Source organism: Dufourea novaeangliae, unplaced genomic scaffold (assembly GCF_001272555.1).
Source record: "Dufourea novaeangliae isolate 0120121106 unplaced genomic scaffold, ASM127255v1 scaffold88, whole genome shotgun sequence".
In the NCBI taxonomy this organism is placed as follows: Eukaryota; Metazoa; Arthropoda; class Insecta; order Hymenoptera; family Halictidae; genus Dufourea; species Dufourea novaeangliae.
In genome coordinates this window covers 1-26256 of record NW_015373960.1, presented here as the reverse complement: position 1 = coordinate 26256, position 26256 = coordinate 1, and the positions used below count along the sequence as shown (strand labels likewise).

Here is a 26256-nt window from a genome sequence, read left to right as displayed (position 1 = left end):
GTGTGTTCACGAGGAGCTGCGACCAAACGACTTAAAACAATGAGGCGTTGTCAGACGGTTGTATGTGTATCAGGGGTACGGTGGTTAGCGAAATTAATGGCGGGGCACATAGTCAGCGAACAAGCTTGGAACTTTAGACAAACTTTCACCTGCTCCTTTTTCCACAGAGTTTTCCACTGTGTAAGGTCTATTCAGTTCGAACCCCTGCGGGGTGACTAATATAGCGTCTCATTGTTCTTCCTTAAGTTACTCATTAAGAAACGAACTGTTAGTTGTACGATCATAATTGATCTTTGTAACAATTCGTAAACGTCTTTTATATTAACATTTTCCATTCTATAAGTTCAACTATCTGTAAACTATTTGTAAACTATTTGTAAACTATCTGTAAACTGTTTGTAAACTACTAGTAAAACCAGTTTACAAAAAGGATGCTTGTTTCTTGCTACATATTGGGTTGTGTGAAAAGTTTGTGACGATTTTGGATAAGTACAGACTCCTCTCGATTATCGTCTGGCTTGTTCTACACGATTATTGTCCAGAAGTTATGCCCACCATTCCCCTAATGGTCGGGGGGGGGGTGGAACTTGTTTGGTGCAAAAACGAATTTACGAGGGTCTGAAACATTTCCCCCTATAAGATTATTGTCTCGTCGCCGATCCGAGTTCGGGACGATAATCGAGAAAAGTCTGTGGTACGTAATGTATGAAGTTGGAATATATTCCACTAGAATAAGGAAATAATTTATTTAATATATGGAGCTTATTTACCTAAAAATCGGGACGAATAATTCAGACAACCTAATACCATCATCGTATCAGTAAATGACAAGTCTAGTTAAGTTGTAAATAAACATTTTGAAATCGTTGTTCCATACTGTTGGGAGTCTATCAATGTATAAATAAATATTTCGACACATACATGTGAAAAAAATTATTGCAATTCATTTCATATCCAGATAATGTAACGATTAGACTGTGGGTGTTTGTGCAAATATAGATCTTTCGTTTTCATTTCAGAAAAACTGGCGTCAAACAGAAATTCCTTCACTCTATTAAGTGATTCTAGAGGGGTTAGATGTTAGATTCTATTAGGTCCCAAACAAATGAAGACCCCATCAGACTTCGCTAAATATTTTTGTATATTCTATTTTAAATAATCATATACGGTCCAAATGTACAAAATACGCCGTATAGTAATGATACAATTATGATCTTTATGTATTTTTTTTGTACAATCTGAATAATATTAATAGAACTTCGATATTTATATTCTTTAAAGTGGTTTTAATTTGGTATTAAGTTTTATAATAACATAACAACATAAATTGTCTTAATTGTGATAAAAAGTATTATATTCATGTGTGCGTATACGTTTATAAATACGTTTTTACAAACATATTATTGTTATCATATTGTTATTATTTTTAAACAATAAATAAATAAACCTGACAGAACTTGTTCCCCGTTTTTTTTATAAGAATAGAATTTTCGCACGGGGCATGTACAAGTATTTATTGGCACATTTTTTTTCGTGCTGCCAAATGGATTTTCGAGGTCTATGACCGCAGATCGATCGATCGTCCAATGTTTCTCTGTTGGTCATTTGGTCCGTGTCGTTGATCCTGAAGCACTTTTTTTAAACCACGTTTTCGCGATTTTAGAACAACAAAAAATCATGACACGTCGCTAATCCCTCAACTCCGACAGATCGATAGGTCATGACACGACGGAACAAAAAATGAAAAACTTCAAATACTTCGAGGCAGACAAAGAAGAGCTGTTGTAATTTAAACATGTTTGAAGTTCATTGTTTTAAATTGCAATAATGTATCTTGAATAATTTTCAAATCATTTGGACAGAAAAGAAAATTATATTACTTCACTTTCTGATTTCTAATAAAAATATGTTCTCCCTTTTCTCGGAGTTGATGCTTTCAGTAATCGTTGAAACTGGAAATTATGTTTAACGTATAAATTATTTACAGCCACTTAAATCTGTTTATTTAACGACAATGTATTTGTTTGCTTGAATGTCATGAAATGATTGCAATTCTGTCGTCAGCAGGGTGCATTTGTTAATCACTCTCTAATGGTACAGTAAAAAAAAGCTAATAAAAATAGCTATGTCATTATTTAAATTTCAAAAGTTCTGAGTAAGAAACGACCTCGTTGAGAACGCAATGCGATCTCCCAGTTGAAAAGGCTGTGCATCTTTGAAATGAAAAGAAAATGAAATGCAATCTTCTATGTCCTTGTCTACTTCCTTACTCTTAGACAACGTGGCGTGACCTATTTCCAATGGAACGTGCATATTCGATGCACAATACTTTTCAAGATATACTGTAAACTTCGTCTAGAACGGAGCAAGTGTCATCTACTTCGTGTATCGTTTCCATGTGCATTGTTTCGAGGCTAGGAATAAATAAATATAGATTGAAAAAATTCAATCCTTCACATGAATTGCCGAAGAAGAACAAAATATGTAAGTGATTAGAACGAAACTGTACATCTACTATACAGAGTGCGGCATTTGATTTGACACATGGAAATATCATAAAAACAAAGCATTTTATAAGAAAGTATTTTAGATAAAAGTTGTTTGCTTTTTAGGGGGAAAGAGAATGACACTATTTACTTTTAATCTGATGAATGTTTTGAAGGTCACTTGAAGATCAACTTCGTTTTCTTAAATGGATACCTATATTTTTTTAACAGATCATTAATCCACGCAAAGAAATAAACAATATTTCTCTGTAAGGTTTTTTCATTTTAATTTTTTTTAAAATTCTTTATCCATTTAAAAAAAACGAAGTTGAATTTCAAGTGACCTTCAAAACGCTCACCAGATTAAAAATAAGTAATGGCATTCTCTTTCCCCCGCAAAACCAAACAACTTTTGTCTAAAATACTCTCTTAAAAAATGCTTTGTTTTTATAATATGTCCATGTAACAACTTAAATGCCGCACCCTGTATATAATTAGATATAATTTCAAAACTATAGAAAATTACTTTCAGGATAAATTTGGTTAAAAAGGATAAAGTTCAAACTGCTTTCAATTATCCGGAGATAATGTACTCATCGAGTGGAGTAGAAAACGTCTAATCAACATAGGTCCTGAATAAATCCTTTCGACGAAAAATACAGAAGTTTATTTTCACACTTGTTACAGATGTTCCATATGTCTTTTTTCTATTTCGAAACAAAACTCACATCTGCGGATCATAGATCGATATGCATCCTCAAATATTCCTTCTATGTCTCGTGTTACCTACTGTCATGCAGCCTTGAATTAATGTCACATCGACACCACTTTTTCTGTTTACATTCAGTATGTTGCGAAGTGGCTCACGACATCGAACGGTCGTAAACATAGAAGTTAATTTTACATCAAAAGGAATGATTTTAAGGCCTCTGTTGAGTAGACAATTTTTACTCCTCTCGGTAAGTACTATAAACATCTACAGTCTTGGACCCTTTTTTTGAACATGCTGTATACAGTGTTTACCAAGAATAAGGAGCACGAACTTTGAACATTTCTTACTTATTCCACTTAATCTTGCAAAACTTCGCTCGTTGAAGAGAGTTAGAAGTGGTGCCGTGATAAAATACAAACCTATCTTATTTCATGCCGGAAGACATTTAAACTTTATTAAAACAACTCTCGAAGAAGCTGAGTCGCCAAACTATTACAAGTTCCTTACAGTGGGTGATCAAATCATATCAGAGCCAGAATACGGGAAAATGTTTATTTTTCTGTTTTTGTAGAAATAAAATCACAATATCAAGGTTATTACAGCGGATAATTTTGAATGTATTAATTGTTTGATTGTGGAAGATACAGATAAAATCGTAAAATCGTCAATTTATGCGAATGGTTCTAATAATTTCAACATAAAAGTACGTAACTGCTAAAGTGTGTAGATATCGAACCTCAAGCTTCTTCATTTCAAAGTTCAGCTCAACATTCACACTGACCAATATCATTGGAAACAAAATAATTAAACCTTAAAACATGTTCTTTTTGATAGAAAGTAATAGAGACATTGGAAGATTCTGACAAAAGGTTTTTTTTAATTTAACCTATCTCTCATTAACTCTTCTGTTTATTTCTAGCCATATCATTTCTGACTAATTATTATCAAATAATTTTAAAAGAATTAGTTTCGTAGTTTAATTACATTTCTGTGTAAAAAATCCAGACAATGTATTTGTAACTAGGACTCGGCTAATTAAACTTCGTCGAGAGAAAGTCTAAGAAGACTAACCACAAAATATAGTTCATTTAAATGATTCTATAAAAACATATACAATTAACATAACCACTAAGATTCATATAGCTGGAAGCTCTATCCAGCGACCAAAGCCAGTCATTTCGTCCCATAAACCAGGAAATGATGGCGCAACACGAAAACGCAAAAGGATCTAGAGAATTCGTTTGAAATCGTGATCGAGCTTCGAATCGTTGGTTCAGACCGAGTTAGAGGTTAGTCGTAGAGCCCTTCCCCTTTATTCTCCCTCGGTGTTATTATGCTCGTTCCCGTGAACTCCATAACGCGATGTTATTGCCGGATTCATAAACATACCAACGTATCTCACCGATGTCGTGAAGGAGGTCAGGCAATGCACGCAAGCCACGCGAGATCTTTACTAGCGGCCCCCGTATGAACCGGCTAACAATGTAGCTGGCTGGAAGAAATAGTGTTGCACTCGGTGAAAAACCGTGCGGTGTGAAACGATGGCTCCTTGAATATTAATATGAAGGTTTGTTGAAGGTACTTGAACTAATTTTCTTAAAATAAAACTTGGGGAGACTGGGGTTAAAAGTAACAAGGGTAGGTGTAACAGGGCTTATAACTTTTTAAATAAAACAGACAGTAATATGATAATAAATAATTAATAAATTATGATAATTAATTGATCTCAATAAAAGATAAGGTCAAATTGCAGAAAAGCTACTTACACTCCGATTTCAATAATTTTTGGATATCTTGTGAAAGTCGACATTTTCAACAACTTTTTCCTATATATATATATAACGGGGGGAGTTACTTATTTTCCGAGATATTCGCGAAAAACTGCCGGTACTAGCACATTGAATTCTGCCTATAGTTGTCTTTATTGGACTGCAACAGAGTAACGATTCATTCTTAGCAGATTCATTAACGTGAATGGACATTTAATTTCATAGAATTGCAAATCGATTATTATAATGCTTCAAAGTCGATTAGAGACAACTCAAGAAAAAAAAGTAATCCAGAGTTGGTTAAAGACAACTATTTTTCTTCCTGAACTATCTCTAACCAACTCTGATCAGTATAATGCTTCACAGTTGACTAGAAATAGTTAAAAAAAAATAGTAAGTCAGAGTTGGTTAGAGACAATTATTTTTTTCCTGAACTGTGTCTAATCAACTCTGAAGCATTACACTAATCGAGTAGCAATTCTATGAAACTAAACGTCTGTTTACGTTAATATCTCTGCTAAAAGTTGTTCAAAATGTCGAGGTTTACAACATATCCAAAAATCATTCAAATCGGAGAGTATCCTCTCTCTCTGTCTCGATCGAGATCGTTCCTCTCTCCTATCTAGCAATCTAGATTTTTTTCTGCGTGCAATTCTTCTCAAGGGAAGTAGTCACTGTATATCTCTCTGTTTTTATACATTTGTGACACCCACCAACGCGGTGACTTCCTTTTGTTGTTTTCAGCATATAATGTATATAAATATAAAAAGCCATTGCTAACTCAAGAAGTGAACTCATTGTGAACTGATAGTCTATTTCTCGTGACAGGTCGTATCCTTCATTTTTATACGGATACGCACGCAACGGTGATACGCAACCATGATACGCAACGATGACACAATAGGAGGATACGTAACAAACGGATACGCACCTTTACCCTATTACACTGTTCACAGTAATGTCTAGTCTCGCGACTCAATTATTTCAGTAGCAGCATACATATTCACGACCAACTTTGCCATAGCGAAAGGGTTAACGAGAGAGTTGATCGCTCAACTGAAATCGTACGAGCTAGTAAAACACTGGTGTTCCTTCCCGTCAAGGATAGACACATACATCTAATCGAGATTAGTCGAGCACGAAAGTAACCTATGCACCCGTCGCTCGCTACTCCGGTTTCGTCGGTACGTGACGCGAGAATCGAATGCCGTTGCTTGTCGTTACGTCGATTAAGGCAATTATCCGGAAAGGTCGAATCTGCGTGGCCACGAGGATTCACTGTCGGCGATGCATCGATCGAACGTGCAAGGGGAGGCTGGCTCTGTCCTCTTAATCGATCGCGAAAGCACGTTCTCCGCTCGAATCGATACGGCCTTCAGTTGTTAACTCTCTCGAGAACGCAGGTGAATCACGCGCTATCGATTGATTTCCAAGCAAAAAAAGAAACCTCGCGATATCGAGGATTATTCGTCTGTTTTCCTTCCCAACCGGTGAACTCGAAAGAGCTGTAGATACGGACACCTGTTCTGACACTCTCTTCGAGGAAGTATACGGTCGATCGATAAGTGATTCAATTACAGGTGGTGGACGTATTATGGAGGGTTAATTACATTTTTCTATGTTTATACGACACCTGAAATAATTCGTTCCTAACACCTTCATTCCAAAATTATTTAAGAATTGTATAAAAAATATTTCTTTTTGCATTTTTGTACATATTAGTTATTCAAAAACATTTTAAACATTTTGAAAGCGTTTAGTGCCATTTGACAACTTTTCTTACTTCTATCACAGTTGTGTGTAATAATTGACATTATAAAGTTATTATATGTAATAAAAAATTATTTTTCTTATCTTTGAAGTTATTATACGTAATAAAAAATCTGTTTCTTATCTTTGATCAGTGAACCTTCTTGAAATGGACTGAAAGAAATTGGAGTTTTATAAGTTCTTAGCGTATTGGTAACAATGCTCTGAATGCTTGAAATTCAGCAAATGAAAGAAGCAAAAGCAAATAGTGTCTAACTTTATCGATAAACTTTTAAAAGTATATAAAAATTTGTCTCATGCCATCTATAAAAAATCAAAAGAAATTTATTATACGTATATTATAATGTGAAAAAATGCATGATAGCAATCTTTTATTTTTCAATTTAAAATACGTTGCCCTATGGCTGCAGTGGGTTGATGAAATTCAACTGCGATTTTATACAGAGAAACTGAAACATTTTCACTTACGTCATTGGACATGACCACCACAAGACTACAAAATCGAGAATTAGAGATTAAAAAATAAATTGTAGCAGTCACAAAGTGGTACTATCTACGATGTAAATAATAGTAAAAAAGTAGTAATAATCGTGAAACAGGAGACTCTCCCAATTCATTAATGTCGCACAAAGTGCTGGACACACGATACTTTTTGGATTTTGCACTGATTTATTATTTATGGAATAGAATTGTTTGTTCGATACAACTTTGAACGGAAAAAGTTTTCCTTAAGTTTGTAAGCAACCGATACTTAAAGGATATGTGCACGTTACATTGTAAATATGCTGTGTCACAATGCAAAGTTTGTGAAATGCTACATCTGTTTCACTGAATACTGATGCACAGACTAAAGAAGCATGTTTTAAAATTTATCCAGTTCAACTAACTTCACTCCGACTTTAAAAAAACCTTCAAATGTTCACTGTCAATGTGGCAAGACGTCGAAGATAATATAAAATATTTTATATAAAGCTGCGTCTACACTATATAAGATAAGACGTTATATAGCAAAGCTATAAAACTTATTAGAAAAACAAAAAGAAAAATATTATACAACATGATGTTACATAACATTTTTCGTGGTATATAGTAAGTTATATGTTATCCATCAAATGTGAACGCCATTACTAATAATCAGATGAGAAATGTTACACAAACTTGTTACAGACTTGTCCAAAAGGTGTATAATCTTGTAACAAGTTATAAAAACATATTGTATAGCAAGGTTTATATAACGATTTATTATATAATACTATTGTGCTATATAGTGAAGACGCACCTTAACACAATGTTTAATGAAATTCCGATCCACCAATACACTAGTTTCAAATATATGAATTTTTTTACCAGAACATATGAAAATACAGACTTTCACAGTTAAAACTTTTCATGGTTCATAACTACGATATACAAGTCTATAAAATATTTAATATAAAATTAAACAATTAAATATTACCAGTATATTTTACGAATATAGACACAAGAAACATGAAAACTATTGTTTTATTAAAAAAAAGTAAAATACCTATGTTATACATGAAAACAATAGCGAAACAGTTTGAACAAGGTCGTATCACAATAAAAATCAGTAAACATCTCGATTATTTTTATTCTCCGCATCCATTTTCCAATTCGCTCAATTGATCGACGTGGAGACACGATCGAGGCCTGACGCGTTTAATTGAAATTTATTATGCGGAAATAATTTACATGATTGCGGACGTTCGATTGATATTGCCTCTCATAAATTGTTATAATTGTAATTTTAGAAAATTCTAGAACCGATGCATACTCCCACGCGAACCATGAGTTTTTCCAGTGGTAAATCAAACGGTAAATAAACACCTGGTAGGCGAAACGATAAATCTCGTTCCAAAAAGAAAAAAATAGAACGATAAAACATATTGGACTTTTGGATCTGGCGATACACGAGTGATGAATGTTTGATACAGGAAAAACAGAAATTTCGATTAAACCGAATTGAAATTGTGGGAAGTTATCATTTCGTAACGTACAGTTCGATTCGGGAGCGTAATAATCAACCCTGTAAGTGTCGGCTGCAACGAATTTCATGGCCGGTTGAAACACTTTGGCGTTCTTCCACTCGAACGTCTATACCCCTTGGCGGAATAAATACATTACTCCGGCTGACGTGTTAGTTTTGGCAATGAGGGGGCAAAAAGAAACACTCTGGTGCCAGCAGATACGTGAATAATTGATCGGTAGAAGTTTACTTTCTTTCCCTTATCCCATTCCCTATCCCATCAACTTTCATTTATAGTATTCCGTTACTTCCGACGAATACAATTCTCCCTGTTATTGTTATAGAATGCTTTTAACTATATAATACCGAAATCTTATTAATTAATGGTGATCTTCAAGAAGAAGATAGAATATATACAATAATATACATGTTTATTAATTTATACATACAATCTCAATTATCAATTTGAGTGAAATTTAGAAAGAATTATAAGTCATTTATTTTGATTTTATAACTGTAGGAATAATAATTCAATACTAAACTATGAAAAAAAAAATTGAAAATTCTATAATTGCTTTAAATTAAGCTTAACAGGAACTACGGATTTAAATACACTTGCAATATTGAATTATCCAATAGAAGGTGAAACGTATCTAGATGTTGATTTAACATGATAAGGGAATTCTACGTAAATGTTGAAATCATAACTTCCCTGAAACCATTCACAAGATAGAAATCTACCGTCCACGTATTAATGGATTGTCCACTTCATTGCATGTTATCAACAACAGTATCATTGGGACACAGTGGAACTTTTTGAAACAGTTTCAGGATACAACGAACTGCCTTAACAAATCAAAATATTAAAGATTATAAAACTTCGAATTTTAATATGTTCCGAACGACCTGCTCAAAGAAAAATTTTTCTCGAAACAATCAAATCAAACTTTAAATTTGTTTTTCTAAAACGGTCTGTGAAAATTGGTACGATAATCCAGAGTCTACTTTTAAATTATGAATTACAATATTCAATGTGAGAAAATATTCTTGTTTGTCTATTATGACATGGTATTGAAAATTCTTTATCAGTAATACCGCCGTGAAATCAGCAGAAATCCACTGAAAGGATTCGGAACCAATACAACGCGAGATAAATTCTGCACGGATCAGTACACCTTGTAGTTATTGCCCAAGGAGGAACTGCGTGGGAGTGTTTATCGGAAAACTCTTAGAATTTATTGAATATCGAGGTTGCATTACCTATAGCGTGATCATATTCGATTTGATTCAACAGAATCCCCCTCCCTCCTCTGCGATGCCCGTAAAAACATCAGCAAAAGATCTAACTGAGAACGGCGTGCATTAACATTGACTCGTAAACAACCGCCGCCTTGCGTACAAGTTATAATAATGCTCTGAGAGATGCTTAAACGAAACTTGAAAACCAGCCCGTAGATCTAATGCACCTCTCGCAATAATGGGAATTTTACGTTCATGAACATGAAAATAACAATCCAAAAATACATTTCCAATATTTATAGAAAAATAACGTCAAGGTAATACTAATAATTTCTAATTTTACGAACTGTGCCAAAATTTTAGAACACCCACCATTGTCTATCTTTTAGTAACACTCAAACTTCTATGATATTTCCATAGTCACTCAATACATATGAATATATTTTTCATATGCATTCCATGCAGCTTTTTAATTATCTTCATTGCTTTCGCGCGAGAAATAAAAATTAATAACAGAAACGAGAACATTTTCAATTCTCATAAAACAATAAAATATTTAGTTACATGTATTGCATCTGAAATATTACTTTTACAAATAAAAAGAACTGGTTAGAAGCGACCCAGAATTGACCAGGACGAACGTTAACTAAAAGTATTGATTACTGAGACAGAAACTTCCAACATTCGAACCCGTTTTCGGTCTTGGAACGTTAACTTTCATCGAGAACACATTTCGCCGCGAAACTTTCGGCGGCACGAACCCCAACGGTTCGAGCCAGCTCGACACAGGGATCGATCGCGAATAAGAAAATAAATAACCGTTTCTCTCTGTTTGCGCTTACTAGAACTCTTTGCTTAAGCTCTTTCGCAAACGTAGTAGCGCAAACGATAATTCTACACAAGCGCAGAATCAAACAACCGGAACATATAAAAGGAACGGATGAATAAAATTCGGAATTTCGATTTTACGGAGGTTAATACCCCAACGTTACAATCGACCGAAATTCAACGAATATACAGGACAGTTAAAATTCTACAAAAACAGTTCGATGGTAAAGCCTGGTATTCAGTTATTCCATGGTAAATTATTCACTGTTCCAAAAAATGTTTAAAATACAAGACTCGAGCGAAACGAATAAGAAATACGCAACGATAAGAAATATTTTCGTTGTTTCGTGCAGACGTTCTGTTAACCTTTATGGTTAGATTTAACGTGATCCGAGATAAAACATTCGGGTTCTTTGTAATCAGTTTTACTATTTAGCAGAGATTACATCGTCGCGATTGTACTTCAGCCCCTGAGTACCTTCTCGAATGAAGAGGTCATTCTTTAAATGTCCGAGTCCACTGCCAAGGAAATCTTGATAGAAGAGCACTCGTGAATGTTTGCTCAGAAAACCTTGTTGTTCGTGAATCGATGAATCTTATCCCTTTCCTTTTCCAAATACATAGAAAGATTTTAACTTTAAAAACGAAAAATTTGGATTATTAGAAAAATAACTTTCCCTTTATACATACAAATATATTTTCCATTACTTCACGGAGGAAAACTAATACATCATTTCTTTCATTCTGTATCTGGTAAATGAAAAAAAATCTTTATGCTCGTAGTGATATTGTACGGAAATAAAAACGACTAATTGGTCAAAACATTTTTTGGAACCAAATAATTTTTGCAAATGACATGAAATTGGTTCGACCTGATACTTTTTACCAAGGATAATAATACATTTTCAGTACTGTTATATATTAGGTACTTGGTTTATGAGATGTCTATACAAATGGAAATATCTAATATTTTAGTACTTTTTGAGATGTTTCACTGACAAGACACAACCTCAGTACCTACTCCGAAAATTCCTATGTTTTTTTAAACTGCGCTGGTTTGTAGGGAACCTCGATGAAAGCATATGGCCATTTTTCGTGTTTACTGATATTCGGTCCTTTAGGGTGAAATCATCCCTTAAATGTTAATGTGTCTCCTCCTATTTTCTTGTATATCTTGAAAACTACTGTAGATATCAGAAAACTGAATAAAAATTGAATGGCTTCTTATGCTCTATAAATCTGTGTAAAGAATTTGTTAAAAATTTGTTTATTTATATATTTATTTATTTAAGCAACAAATTATTAACAATTTCATTCCACTGTTTTGTAGAGTACGTGAAGCCACGAAATTTTCACTGTAATAGTTTTTTTATATCTAGTATAGTTTCCAAGATATACAAGAAAATAAGAAAACACACATTAACATTTAAGGGGTGGTTTTACTCTTAAGAAACGAATATCAGTGAAAAGGAAAAATTACCCGATACTTCTATTGAGGTCCCCTACAAATCGGCGGAGTTTTCAAAAAAATCGAAACTTTCGGGATCCCGAAGTTCCTGTGTAAGTAAATACACTTTCGCTCATAAATAATTATCAAATATATACTTATTGGATTATGCAGTAAATGTTAGAAGGAATTATGAAATTACTAAAAAAACTAATATAAATATTGTTTAGATATTAAACCTCGATGGACAAGCGTTATACTATAAAGCAAGACTTAAAACGATTTCGAAAATAACTGTTCAAATTATTACATATATAAAGGTTCCGATTGAAACAGTTATGAAGAACCTTTATTCTGAATAACTGTTATGAAGAACCTAAATTTCAGGTTCCTAATTTCCCTTCTTCCTAAATAAACCCTAATTTCAGTTTTTATATCAACTCCCATATCAGTTCAATAACCGTTATTTTTAGATTCTACATATAAGTTCCAAAACGATTATAGAACCAATTCTCATAACAATTGTACAAAATTTTACAGTAAATGAAATCACAACACATTACACTTATAGATTACTGTATACATATAAGCATATTTTTTGCGAAGTATGGCAACATTTTGTTAAGCAGTTAAAAATGTATATTAACAAACACATTTCATATTACAAAATAATTGTATCTATACCAATGTATACACATATATTTACTTATTTACTCATGATAATTTTTAAAAAATTTTACTTATACATAATAATCTATGTATAGCTGTAATGTGTTGTGATTTCATTTACTGTAAAATTCTGTACAATCGTTATGAGAATCGATTCTATGTATAACTATTTAGAAACTTATATAGAACCTAGAAAATAACAGTTATAAAACTGATATGGGAGCTGATATAGGAACCGTAACTGAAACTGATATATTCTGAAATTTAGGTTATTCCTAAAAGGTATTCAGAATAAAGGTTCTTCATAACTGTTTTAAAAACCTAAATCAATATCATAACAGTTTTCAATCTCTGCTATAAAGTAATAAACGTGACCTAAAATATATCATTTCTACGAGACATCACATTTTCTTCATACGGCCCATGCAACGCGATAGTTACGAACGGTAGTGTACGTACTTTGATAATCAATTGCTCGAATAACATTTCCGAGAGTAACAGGTAACCTGTTACATCTCGTGAAATTCAGGCCTTCCTCGGTGGCCGAAGTCCATAGCTGATATACGTATATATGTATTTAACCTTGCTTCCGTGACATAGCGGAATCCTCTCAAATTGAAATACTCAATATCATGAATGAGTTCTAAATATAGTTCAGTTGTTTCACTTATTTTATTCCTCGAATAAGAAACGTCGAAAAGGATAATACTACAAAGAGGAGAATATAAATTACATTCTGCACAGTAGAGGACTAACAAAAAAGAATTTGAAAAGAAAAAGATGAATAGAAAATATTACACGAACTATAGAATTCGGTTAATGTGCCCGTTTAATAGTGACTATTTCTACTTGGTGCAGGCATTGACGGTGATATCTGTTCTCCTTGTCAATTTTTCTGTTGTCAACACTCTTGCATTATTTGTATCACTCTAACTCGAGACAGATATGTAATTTTAAGTAATAATTTGTAATATACAAGTGTCTGAATAAATTTTCTACGACTAATTTTTATTGATTACTCTGTAATCATAGATCAATATTTTTCTCGTTGGTTTTCGTGCATTTTCATAGAAAGAATATAATTGTACTTGTTAAGTGAACAGTACACGAGGGTTGCATTATCAGTACCTTTTTTAAAGTTAAAAATAGATAATATCATATTACTATAACGTTTATAATCGTTAGTGCAAGCAGAAACGATAAATAATGGATGCGTTAATTAAACTATACTTAAGCACGCAGATGATTTCTTTAACTTAATCTTCTGAGAAATTATAACTTTCTCTATGCTTAGAATTTACATAACATCTTCTCGATGACACTGTAATTTTTCATATTTTTCATAGCTAAATATCCTCTTCCTGAAACACAATACAGTCGAAGCATAGTCATACGATCTCAGTTTTTCCCCCATTGTCTTTTTTACGTCCTCCACACACGCGAAGGAGAATACACAGGTAGATAAGCCACAAATTATAGTCACAGATAATGGTGCCAACGCCGCGTGTAGTGTCAATTTCCTCGATGATACTGACAATAACGAGTTCTACGTAAAAAAAATCAATATTAAAACTTTCAGTTCACCGTAACTATGTAACAAATGTAATTTATTACCATCGAACAGCAAACTGAAAAAATTTGTAAAAAAATTATATTAATACACACATTTTTAACTCTTTTCCGTAATACATTAAAGTTGAAAATTATAATTAGTTGTAGCGGATTGATGATTGTTAATTGTAAAAATGGTTTGACAAATAAGCCAAGTACATATATTGTAGTTAGAAATGTGATTTATTCATAAACGGTTATCTGTAGAGATTCATAAGAATTTCCTGTATGTGACACGGATCATATACCTTAATTCTAAAGAAACATGTGAAGAAACGAAACTCGTAACCGTAACAGTGTATGCACATACTGCACACAACGATCCGGTCATCCGTCCACTGCTTCCTGTCGATTGCCGTGATACTGCTAAAGCGTGCATATTATCGAAATGTATGATCTAATGAAGTGAACAAGCAAGTATTTTTCTATGTTACGATGAAGCTGACCGAACCTCTTTTTTTATTACCCATAAAACTTTCGACGTAAATTTATTCTAAAACTCAACGAACTTTAAAAAGTACTGTGCATTTAACTCTTAAATAATTTAAATACCGTTCTTTGTACATATATATTTTTTATAATTATTATATAAAAAATTATTGAAAAATATTAAATGCTGTTTTGTATAAAGTTTTGTAAGTGCATTTATACAGAGATCAATGAACGTTTTTTTACACGAAACCCTGTATGGGCTCAATATCTTTTAGGTCACATTCGTGAATATTTTGAAAATTCCTTCGATCGTAGTTTCAGCTATGGAAAATATATTTACAAGCCCGATGCATCATTTTGTTCTCTATGAGCTTTATTGATATCGGTCGACCGTAGCTGATCGAACGCAAATATAAGCAAATAGATAGTATCGTATTACCGATAATCCTTCATATGCCGGAGTAGCTATCGAACGTATGCCCGGAAAACGGAAACCACTCATCCCGAATAAAATTTTCATACGGTACACCAACCCTGCATATCGCCTCTGCCCGCGTTTTCCAAAGAGTACGGTTTCGCAGACGCATAATTCGATGGTAACCGTGCCTCTAACTGTAATACTTGCTTGTTCCCATAGGATGCATCGTGAAGTATGCTTATCGCTCGAAAGATATCCACCATCCGTGAGACAATTTCTTTGAAAGCTCTCTCGGTTTTTCAGTGAAGAAGAAATAGAAAAATTGTAACGAGCAAAATTACAAGTTAATCCGCATAAAAAATCGTCAGAAACGATTCGTCCGTGAACTTCACTTTGTTAATACGAATAACCAGAAAGGATTATTTGATAAAACTTGATCGAACTGCTTTTCGAGATATACCCCGCGTATAGTATACGTATTAAGGGGCAGAGGGAAACGGAATATATAAGAGTGAAAACCAATCGTATATATCGTTCACAATGGAGCTTCGATTGGAAACTTCCAATAGAAAAATTTCAATATCGGACCCGACCCCCTCCGATCCTTTGAAATCAGATCCGAGCTCGCGTGATATTTAACGCTTTGCTAACTGGACTATTGTATTTTTTACGATATCGAAAATAATAAGAAAAAATCGCCTGATTAGCTGGTACATACATACGTAGAATATCTTGAATGATATGGTTCATTTTCGATTTATTTGCTTTCAATGTGTTTGCAGCACTTATCTAATTTATAGTATTTTTAAAAATGCATAAACTTCTAATTTTAGCAATAAATATAAAGAGTGTCTCTAAAATGACAGTACAATGTGCAACAAGGTGATTCTATGTGCAAAAATAAAAACTTTAATTACACAAATTTTTAAGACTGTTCAACACTGAATATAATTTACATTTTCTATGTATTAATAAGTATTCGTTTATTTCATTATTTAAGTAACTTTGTAACTGTAACATTTTCTTATTCTACGTTTAGTAGTATGAGTGTAAGTAATAAGTAGAAACGGACTGTACTGAACAGACACGTTAGCTAAGTCCTATTGAACTGAACTTGTATCCGGCAGATTTTCAAATTTAATTATTCCGTAAGCGAAAGCATTATACCAACAAATTTTATTCCACATTTTCGATTTATTTTTACGTCTAGATTCATCTCCGTTCAGGTTATACTATCAGTTCAGAGACACACTACTGTATCCCTATTAATTTAATCGATTATACATATATGAAAATAATTAAATTCGCATTATTTTCTCCTATTTTTCAATATAATATCAAAATTATTATTTTCAGAATATAAATAAAATTACAAATGACACAACGCGTTAACTTCTTTCCAAATTGTATTGCAGAATTTGATTGTTTATACCATAGACCCTAACTATTATAACCACAATTTAAAAAGTGACGGTATAAGAGTTAATATCTTTGTGTGAATGTTTTTGATTACCAATAACCATTATAAATGATTCAAAATTTGTTTGGTTATCAATAACAATAAAATTATCGATAACGGAAATTTTTTTGGTTAAAGATAATCATTATTGGCTACAGAAATTATATTGGTTACGGAAATTATATTGGTTACGAATAACCATTATTAATGACGGAAATTGTTTTGGGTTGCATGTAACCATTAACGATGACGAGAATTTCATTTTGGTTACCGATAACCATTATGTACTGATGACAGGAACCTTTTTTTGATTACGCGATAACCAATATCCATGACCACTTATTTTTATTGACGTATCTATATTTTAACTTAAAATATATAAATTCTATAATTCGTTTTGCGTTATTGATAATTACGTTAATAAAAATTGACGATGGTCGAAAGTAACCAAAATAAAACTCTCGTTATGGATATTGGTATGTACCATTTCCGTCATCGATAATTGTTATTGGTAACCAAAAATATTTTGATCATTTATATTGGTTATTGGTAACCAAAAATATTTCGATCATTTATATTGCTTATTCGTAACCAGAATAGTGAAAATCCATATTTTTTGACCAATTTCTTCGAGATTTACTAATATTGAATTTGTTCCAAAAAATATTTAAAATAACTGTTACTTTTGGTCTCTGGCTTATACGAATCAATGAAGACTTTAATCCAAATTCATTGAACGTTGTTATTCCCATTTACTGTGGAAATTTCCTGTTAAAAGACCAGCATCGCCGCAACGAAAATGACAATTAATTGTGGAAATATGAATCAGTAAATTCTAAATGATGCTGAACGCGATGAATGGAGAAAGGATGGTCGCCGGCCGTTTTGTTTAGTCGACAAAAGGAAGGTGAACGATAACCACGGATCGTGCCCGCACACATAAATATTGTAAGCGTATGAACAGATTTCGTGCTCGAGCACCCAAACGAAATATGGTGCACCGTTACGACCCTGACCGTGCCGAGAATTTTCATTCCATTCAACCGAAAGCATCCCTTCAGGGTTTGAACGTTGCACAGGTTTCGCGGCACGCAACATTGAGCTTTTTTCTAATAGAGCCCTTAACTCCTGAAACTGACTTTATTTGTACCAACATAGGACACGAACGAGGTGATCGCAAATAAACCGTACGACAGCCTGATATAGAGAAAGCCAGAAACAAAATTATTGTTCGAAAGTATGGAACACCATGTATTAAATGTACCAATACGTAATACAGAATTTTTTGTCTGATTCGTATTTATTTCCATAAAATTCTTATAACTAGATTGCGGATATTTAACATTTATTGCAACTCCTAATTTGCATAGTAAAATAATTATTTATGTATTATTATTAACATTCTGAAAGTTCTAGTACAAGAAAATGGAATTATATCTGATTTTAGTTTATATATATTATTATCTAAAATTTATCATTTGCATAAACATCCACAATCTATTTATAGCACTATTATTCAAAAGCTTGAAACACCGTGTATTAAATGTGCCAATACGTAATACCCAATGGTTTTGTCTGATTCGTATTTATTTAAAAAAAAAAATTACCATTGCTAATAAACAATTAAGAACGTCGACTATGTAAGTTCATTCCTTGAAAAATTTGAGAATTACAAAGAAATGATTTGAATTTTTGTTCAGTTATATTTTCTTCAGTTTAAATTTATCAAAGTTAAATGTGGAAAAAAGAAAGAAAGTGGAAACCTTTGCCGATGCAGCGAAATTAATTTGTTCTCGTTCTTTATTTATGTGCATGTGTACACTTTCGAATTTTTAACAAACGAAACTCTCATCTTTCTGTATATTATTCGACAAAAGTTTCATTCTTAAGGGAAAATGTGAAGCTATATCTAGACAGAGTATCTGCAAAATGCATTTCGACTGGATGTATAATAACTGTCAACCGTATAGCGGTCAGAGAAAATTAATAAATGACAGTTTCATCGAAAAAAGTGACCCGAAACTTTTAAACGACTCTATAGTTCTCTGTCTTGACATCCCGAGAATCTGTTGACTTTTATTTCATTGCAGAAATCATAGCTCCGAAAAGAAATTTTGAAACTCTAATTAATATTAAGTAAACTATTAACATTTCTGACAAATGACATAATGCTTTTATCAATCAGTTGCCGATATTATTTGAAAACTTCTCGATTTTATATAAGAAACAAGTAATTGTGTAAATAAATAAAAAAATAATGTATGTCATTTAAATGTTCTATATTGTCTGCATGGTCTATAACAAGCTAAAAATAGTACTAAACACTAATTAATGATTTGACGAAACACCATTCCAATGCAAGTACAAAGTTTACATTCCAACTGTTTATCACTAACGACGAGTTGATTAATCAATTAAAAGGTTAAATGATTGTTATTCCACGAAGTACTTAAAGTTCTCCTGTGTTGGTAGCAGACATCAATAGCACTGCTTAAGCTTCACATCGAGTCATAAAACGATGTGTAAGTATAATGGTATGAAACAAAACAAAAAATACAGCCCTGACAGACTAATAATCGAATAAGAAAAAAAGCTATGGCTTGTAACAATACGATCAATAAAACGTTTGAATAATACTCTACAAACATTACGAAGCCAACGTTATAATTCCAATCGATCTAAACTATTTTTTTCGGAATTGAAACTAAGTGAATTCTAAATTGAAGAAACGCAATTGAATTCGTGTTTACATATTCTAAATAGATTACACCTTAATACATGGCAAACATAAAATTGTCGAAAATCCCGGAACTGAAAATTATTAACAAATTACCAATTGCAACACTACTAACTACCGTAAAAATGTGTTTAATGATTTTAATGAAGCAATGCTTGAACAACAAACTCGCATAAATTCGAATCTTTTGATATTTCAACATTTCTGTTCAGCTTTTTCGAAAACAAAGAAACATCTGCAATTCAGAAAAATACATTTGAACAATATTATGTATCCACGGACGCCATGATATGACAAAGAATACCTTCAAAATGTGTTTCCCTCTCTTGCAGGATTAAAAAAGCTCTTAATTGCAAGCTTCGTTAGTCGAATCCCTCGGCAATGGTTGCTCGGGCTTGCAATTGCACCCGGGAGAATTTTCGACGGTTTCGAAGTATAAATGTTTTTGCGCTTCGAGAGATCGAGTTCACGGATACGCATTATTCGTAAAATTTTTCCGCCTTCGCATCGCTTCCTCCCGTTCAACGACAAATGACAATGATGACGCGACAATGACGGCCAATTGAGAGTTAAACAACTATGAATAACAACGAAAGACGTTCACATTGGACAGTCATGCTGCGACGCGAACATGACGTGTCCCTTTGAATCGTCTAAAAACTCGAAACTACAAGTCTTTTTCTTATTTTTTTTGTGTGTTCGAAGGATTCCCTAGTTGTAGAATAGATATAAAGACTCACTAAATTATTTTCTTTTTTTTAGATAAATTCCTTTGTATGAAAATACGATGCAGTGAATTTAAAAATGCGATAAAGAACAATATGAACTTACTAATTAGGATAGATTGCAGAGGAAATGGCTGTGGTGGAGTGAGCGGTGGAAAAAAAATGTTAATGGCGTGCGATTCTACGACAGATATTCTATTCCCTTCACAATTCTAAATTCTTTACAACTATGTTTTAATTTCACCGTTTTTAAATATTAAAGTTTCTTATAAACTTTTTCATTGTCCAATGGTAAAAAGGATTGTTCCTACTAAATCATAGAATTTTCCTAATTCGTAGAATTGTATTTTTACATAATCCTTAATATTTGATTTTGACGTATAACTAGTTTACAGGAAAATAATACTACCGTGGATCAAATTAAAATATGTAAAACCCTTCATTGTAATACTTGTCGAAAAATCTATCACTATCATGACTTTTATTTATTTCAAATTGTTACTATTTAATTCTAACACACCTTCCCTAACCTCAAAAATTTTGAATCTTAATTGTAGAATGATGTTCGTCTTCCGCTGCCGGTTTTCTTTGATATCCTCCCGAAATTTTAAATTCAACTGTTTTAAGTTAAGTTTTCTTATTGTAAGACATTTAATGCAAAAATGTACCCGATACATGTATAATAAAAATGAACGAATGATTTATGTAACTAATAAATATTATAAAATTTGTTTTAATTTTTATCTTTCATTTTTATTGTAAAAAATAATTTATAATTTATAAGGAAAATCAAATATTTCTTATTTGGAATGTAACTGGCTTGTCTACATAACGGAAGAAAATAATCATGACAAAGAAAATAAAATGCTGCTGTTAAGGTTAAACGAAGGTGAATGGCCGATTTAATCTTTCACAGAATCCAAAAACATATGATCTTAAGACAATGCACCGTGAACAATAAATCTTTATTGTTTCTTTAACCATTCATATCACTTTCGCAAAATTACTTTGCAAAAAAGTATCCACAGAACAGGATCGAAGAGTTTCAAACGAAGGACGGAAATCAAATCAATGAAACTAACGGGCTGTTCAATAAAGTGCTTAAAAATATATAAAATATTATAGTCGTTTAAAAACTTGCTGTAAAGATATAGTTACGTGTGACGCAACTTTTTCCGTTCACCGCATACACATACACAAATCCAAGATTCCACAAGTGAATCGACGGAGTGACGGTATCGCCGTGTAATACTTAAATATACTATCGGTTTCTGTGCTTCATGTTGGAAATTAGAATAAAAAGAAAAACTGACACGCACTATATAACCCCCGAAACGCAGAGAAATTATTACGAAAATTGTATTACTCACCGCCGTTCTTGACGTCCTCCTTTGCTTCATCCCCAACCGGCTGAACACTCTCCTTGCTCGTGTTGCATCCCATTTTCACTTTTATTCCTTTCCCGGTTTCTATATATTCCTTCTATCCTCCAATTGCAAACGCCCACCGTTGGTCGCGACACTCTACGTATAATTCGCGATTACGATCGACTAAGTGCTTTCCTCGTTAACATCGAACAGTCGAATAAAACGCCGTGATTACGAAACTCTCGGACGCACACCGCGAGACGTAAAGAGAAACGGCTGTACGGAGCACCACGCGACAAGGATGAATCCGTTAACTCCGCGAAAGATCACAGTCTACAATAATCAGCTTTTCCGAAAATTCGCTTTTCCTCGTACGGCCGCCAGAGGGGAGGAGAGGGGCGGGGAGGAGGGGAGAAGTTGAACGACACGGCGTGGTACCGGCTCCTGTGCACGCCCGTCAGGACGAAAATACAAATAGGGATTTTGTGCGGTTATTTGAACTGGACGTATCGTGAATCACGGACCCGTCACGTACGGGGGATCCTTTCGGGCTCTGTAGAAAAATCGGTGTACCTAAAATAGAGTATCTCGAAAAACAACTATCCGGCGAACACTAAAAAACCTCTATTCTACGAATGTACCCACGAACGAACACACAAGTCCCGTCGACGTCGCGAGGCGTACTGACACTGTCGACGACCCTGCCCTTGCGTCGCGACTACCCGAGTCGATATATATTCCTTTACGACTTCGTGCGCGCACACACATGCACGTTCTGCTGCTGCGTGCGCGCCATCCAATAACAATGTGTGTACGTACATTTACGCCCGCGGAACGTGCACGAACTTGGTTAAACGGAAAGGGACACCAATCGAAATCCCCGCGACAATGAAACACACTCAGTGCTCTTGTTTTTTTTTTGCGTTTTTTACATATATATAAAACAATTGACCAAGCACATTTGACCCGGCGCGCATCATCTGTATTTAACCGTCTGACCAACCCGCCACTCCCAAGCTCCCCCCGTGTACCGTCCGAAGAAGAATACTTTTTGCGAGCTACGATCGATTTCATAAACGGATACTCCGATGCTCGCTAGACCGCTGCCAGACAGGCGCCGGCTCTCTCTCAAGCGTTCCTCGCGTTTTCTGGAACGAATATCGATTTCGCGGTTTCGATAATCCTCCCGCGATTCAGCACCGTTGATGATTCATGCCTCGTGGACGCGACCCGCGCATACGTTTGCGTTTTACCGTCGCGTGACTCGCGCTGGAAATTGTAACGACAAATAACTGTATTTCTGGCGCTTCCTCGGCATGCGCGCCGTGTTTCTCGAAGGATATTTCGAACAGATGAAAAATAGCGACCAGGATTGATAACGAACTCGAAGGGATGTTTATTGAGTAGACCGTAGTCCAAGCAGTATTTTACAATCTCCCAATGCGTAATTGTTGAGTAACAATCAACGTGTATGTTAGTGATCGTCAGGCTGTGTCTAGTTTGTATAAAAATGAAGAGCGTGAACATTTTACATGTCGGAAGTACTCCACTTGTAAGCTTCCTCTTGTTGAGCCGTCTTTGCGTTTTGTGTTTCGAACCACCGCTTTTCGTAACCATTACTTCTGTCAACACCGTCCCACCGATAACCAGGTTTAATACCGAATCGATTTGGCATGTATGACCCTTCGTACGTTGGTCGATCTAAAATAATAATAATTACATTTATTAGATATTTTTCCCTCTTTAATCTGTTTTTGCTTGATATACTCCAACATAGGATCGCCTTCTCTTTCTTGTTCTCTAAGCCTTCTGTCTAAATCAGCATCATCTGCATACCTTGCCAGTGGCTTGCTCATTTCATAAAGATCGTCTTTTAATTTTTCTTCGCGATCTTCAACTTGTTTTAATCTGAAGGAGTATGTATACTTTCAGAATTTTGTCTGCTGCCATAAGAACGTTATTTTATAATTTTTAATCGCTTACCCCTTCCCCCATTTGGCATACTTTTCATCCAATTCTGTTTGTCGCTTTTCTTTTTCACGTGCTTCAGCTGCTTCTGCTTTTAAGTTACGTTTTCTACCGGTTTTGGAATCTCTCATAATTGCAGCCTGGCCAATACCAGTGACTTCTTTACTCAACTGAAAATTACAATTTATTAATTTTATCCCGAATGAAATCGTAAGAATAGAAGTGAAAAATTTAAATACCTTGCTGAAATGTTCAGCTTCTCTCTTTTTGTATGCCTCTGTTTCTTCTCTTAATGCCTTTGCATCCTGCAGTCCTGCTTTTTTTCCATCTAATGTTTTCTTCATTCGTTTCTCATTATCCTCTCTGTCGTCCCTGTGTCTTGCATCCAATTTTTTATGGTCATTAATGCCCCTTGTAGACTTTTCCCTTTTGTGATAATTTTCGTATTCATACTTATTGTTCCGTTTGTTTTTATTCTTATGAAAATCTCTATTATCTTCCTTAGATTGGCTTCCACTTCTACCTCTGTTCTTTTTCCCAGGTGGACTCGCATCTGAATCATGTCTGCCTTCGGACCTTTTACTAGAATGTTTATAATTTCTACTCTCTTTGTCTACATTTGCATGTGAATCTCTATGTTTATGCTTTCTACTTTGTCTAGGTGGACTAAGGTCTGAATCATCATTTCTATACCTTTGTTTAGAACTTAAATGCGAGTCCATATATTTTTCAGATCTTCTTGGTGGACTTAAATCTGTATCAGAAACCTTTCTTTGTTTTCTCGATTCCGAATGTGACTTCCTTTTTTCATATTCATCCTTCTTACTTTTTCTTGGTGGGCTCAAATCTGAATCATAATTTTTAGTCTTATTTCGTGGAGGACTTAAATCAGAATCAGAATCCTTCCTGCTTTTTCGAGGTGGACTCATATCGGAATCACTTTTATTTCCATGCTTTTTATGCTTTTTATTCTTCCTTGGTGGACTTAAATCTGAGTCATGATTTTTAGATTTAGTCTTTCTAGGTGGACTCAAATCCGAATCATAGTACTTAGATCTGGTTGTCTTTCTGGGTGGACTCAAGTCGGAATCATCATTTTTAGATTTATTCTTTCTAGGTGGACTTAAATCGGAGTCATAATTTTTATTCTTTCGCTGTCTAGGTGGACTCAGATCAGAATCTGATGCTTTTTGTTTTCTCTTTCCTTTCTTTTTATATTTATGAGGTGAAATGTCTGCTTCTAAATCATTGTTACTATCACTATTACTTTCTGAAGTTTTATCTACCAACTTAGTATGCTTTTTATAGCTTGTTCTAGGTGGACTTAAATCATGATCATAATTTTCTTTATCTTTTCTAGATTGTTTAGTTTCTCTGTTGTGACTGGTGACAGTCAGGTCTCCACCTTCACTGTCAGCAATGATTTTCCATCTTCTTTTATCTGAGAAATCAACTGGACCACGTTCATCTACTATACCAGCAATTTGAGGTGCGTCTTCTCCATAAATGAAAATATCAAATTCATTCTCTTCAACTGGTCTCATATTCTTCAGGTCTATGTCATCATCAATGACCTTTACTCTGCAAAACACATCTCAAAATTTGTGCAAAGAAACGAATAATTTTCATAAATAATATTATTTTCTAAGCTTACGACAGACTATCAATATTATACATTTTGGGATTATTACATTCCTTTTCTTATTTAAGTTTATGTTCACCATTATTTTAATACAGAATCAAGGAAATAACAGTTACTAAAGTATATATTTTTCATTTATAGTTCATCGTACAAAAGTTTCAAAATATTTCAATTTAAATTTCCAGGAACACGTACGAAACAATCATTATAACCTAAAACACAAAGGTTCCTTGTTGAAACTGCGACGGGAAGGTATAATATTTGTAAATTGATACTTACGTTTGTGGTCCCACTTTTAGCTTTTTCTTCTTCTTCTTCTTTTTCTTGTCCTCGTCATTTCCCGAAGACAAATATTTCCTCAAATACTCTTTCTGGTCTATAACCTTCTTCTCCATCTCTTTATCGCAAACAGTGGCGTATAACGGTATAGTATAACCCGTATAACGCATCCCTAACACCTACCTACGTTTAACCCGTTTACCAGGTTTACCACAGACGAGATATAGGCATAAACAAGGTAGGTATAAGAATAGACTTATCTCTTTACGGAACTTTATGAACCAAAACATCTGTAGTACCGACGAAACATAGGATAGATCTGACTTCTATCACAGACGAGATATAAGAATAGACCTAACATACAATGAGATTTTCAGTCCCATATTTCGAGGGCGTCAGAGCCCCCTTATCATTTTAGTGTCAATACCCGACGTTACCGATAAAGCATGAATTCTGAGTATTATTAGCACAAATGAAGTGTTATATATTCCATTCATATTGCGTGTATCTATATGATTTGACAGGAATAAAAATATTCGATGCTTCAGTTTAAGATTAAGGGATAAATATGACAGACATGAAACATGAAACGGAAAAGTGTATATTAATTGGAATATACATATAAATTATAATGATATAAAAGTTTGAAACACAATACGATGCGTTACGGTACAATACGTCTATTCGATTCAATTGCTCCCTTGCGACTACATC

At 33.8% G+C, this 26256-nt stretch overlaps 2 protein-coding genes across 2 annotated transcripts in view; both read right to left on the bottom strand.

The window, feature by feature from the left end:
- LOC107186443 (HIRA-interacting protein 3) overlaps positions 1-21950 on the bottom strand; it is a 153536-nt gene extending 131586 nt beyond the window's left edge. Inside the window, exon 1 of the mRNA XM_015574305.1 lies at positions 21657-21950. Within this exon, the coding sequence (XP_015429791.1) occupies positions 21657-21729 (73 nt within the window). The 5' untranslated portion in view covers positions 21730-21950. The remainder of the gene's footprint in view (positions 1-21656) is intronic.
- Positions 21951-23070: 1120 nt separating this feature from the next.
- LOC107186429 (BUD13 homolog) lies at positions 23071-25733 on the bottom strand. Its single transcript, XM_015574287.1, is given in 5 exon segments — positions 23071-23376; positions 23378-23561; positions 23637-23791; positions 23861-25202; positions 25543-25733. Coding segments are annotated over 5 exon segments (2046 nt in total). The 5' UTR covers positions 25713-25733; the 3' UTR covers positions 23071-23181.
- Between the last annotated feature and the right edge of the window lie 523 nt (positions 25734-26256).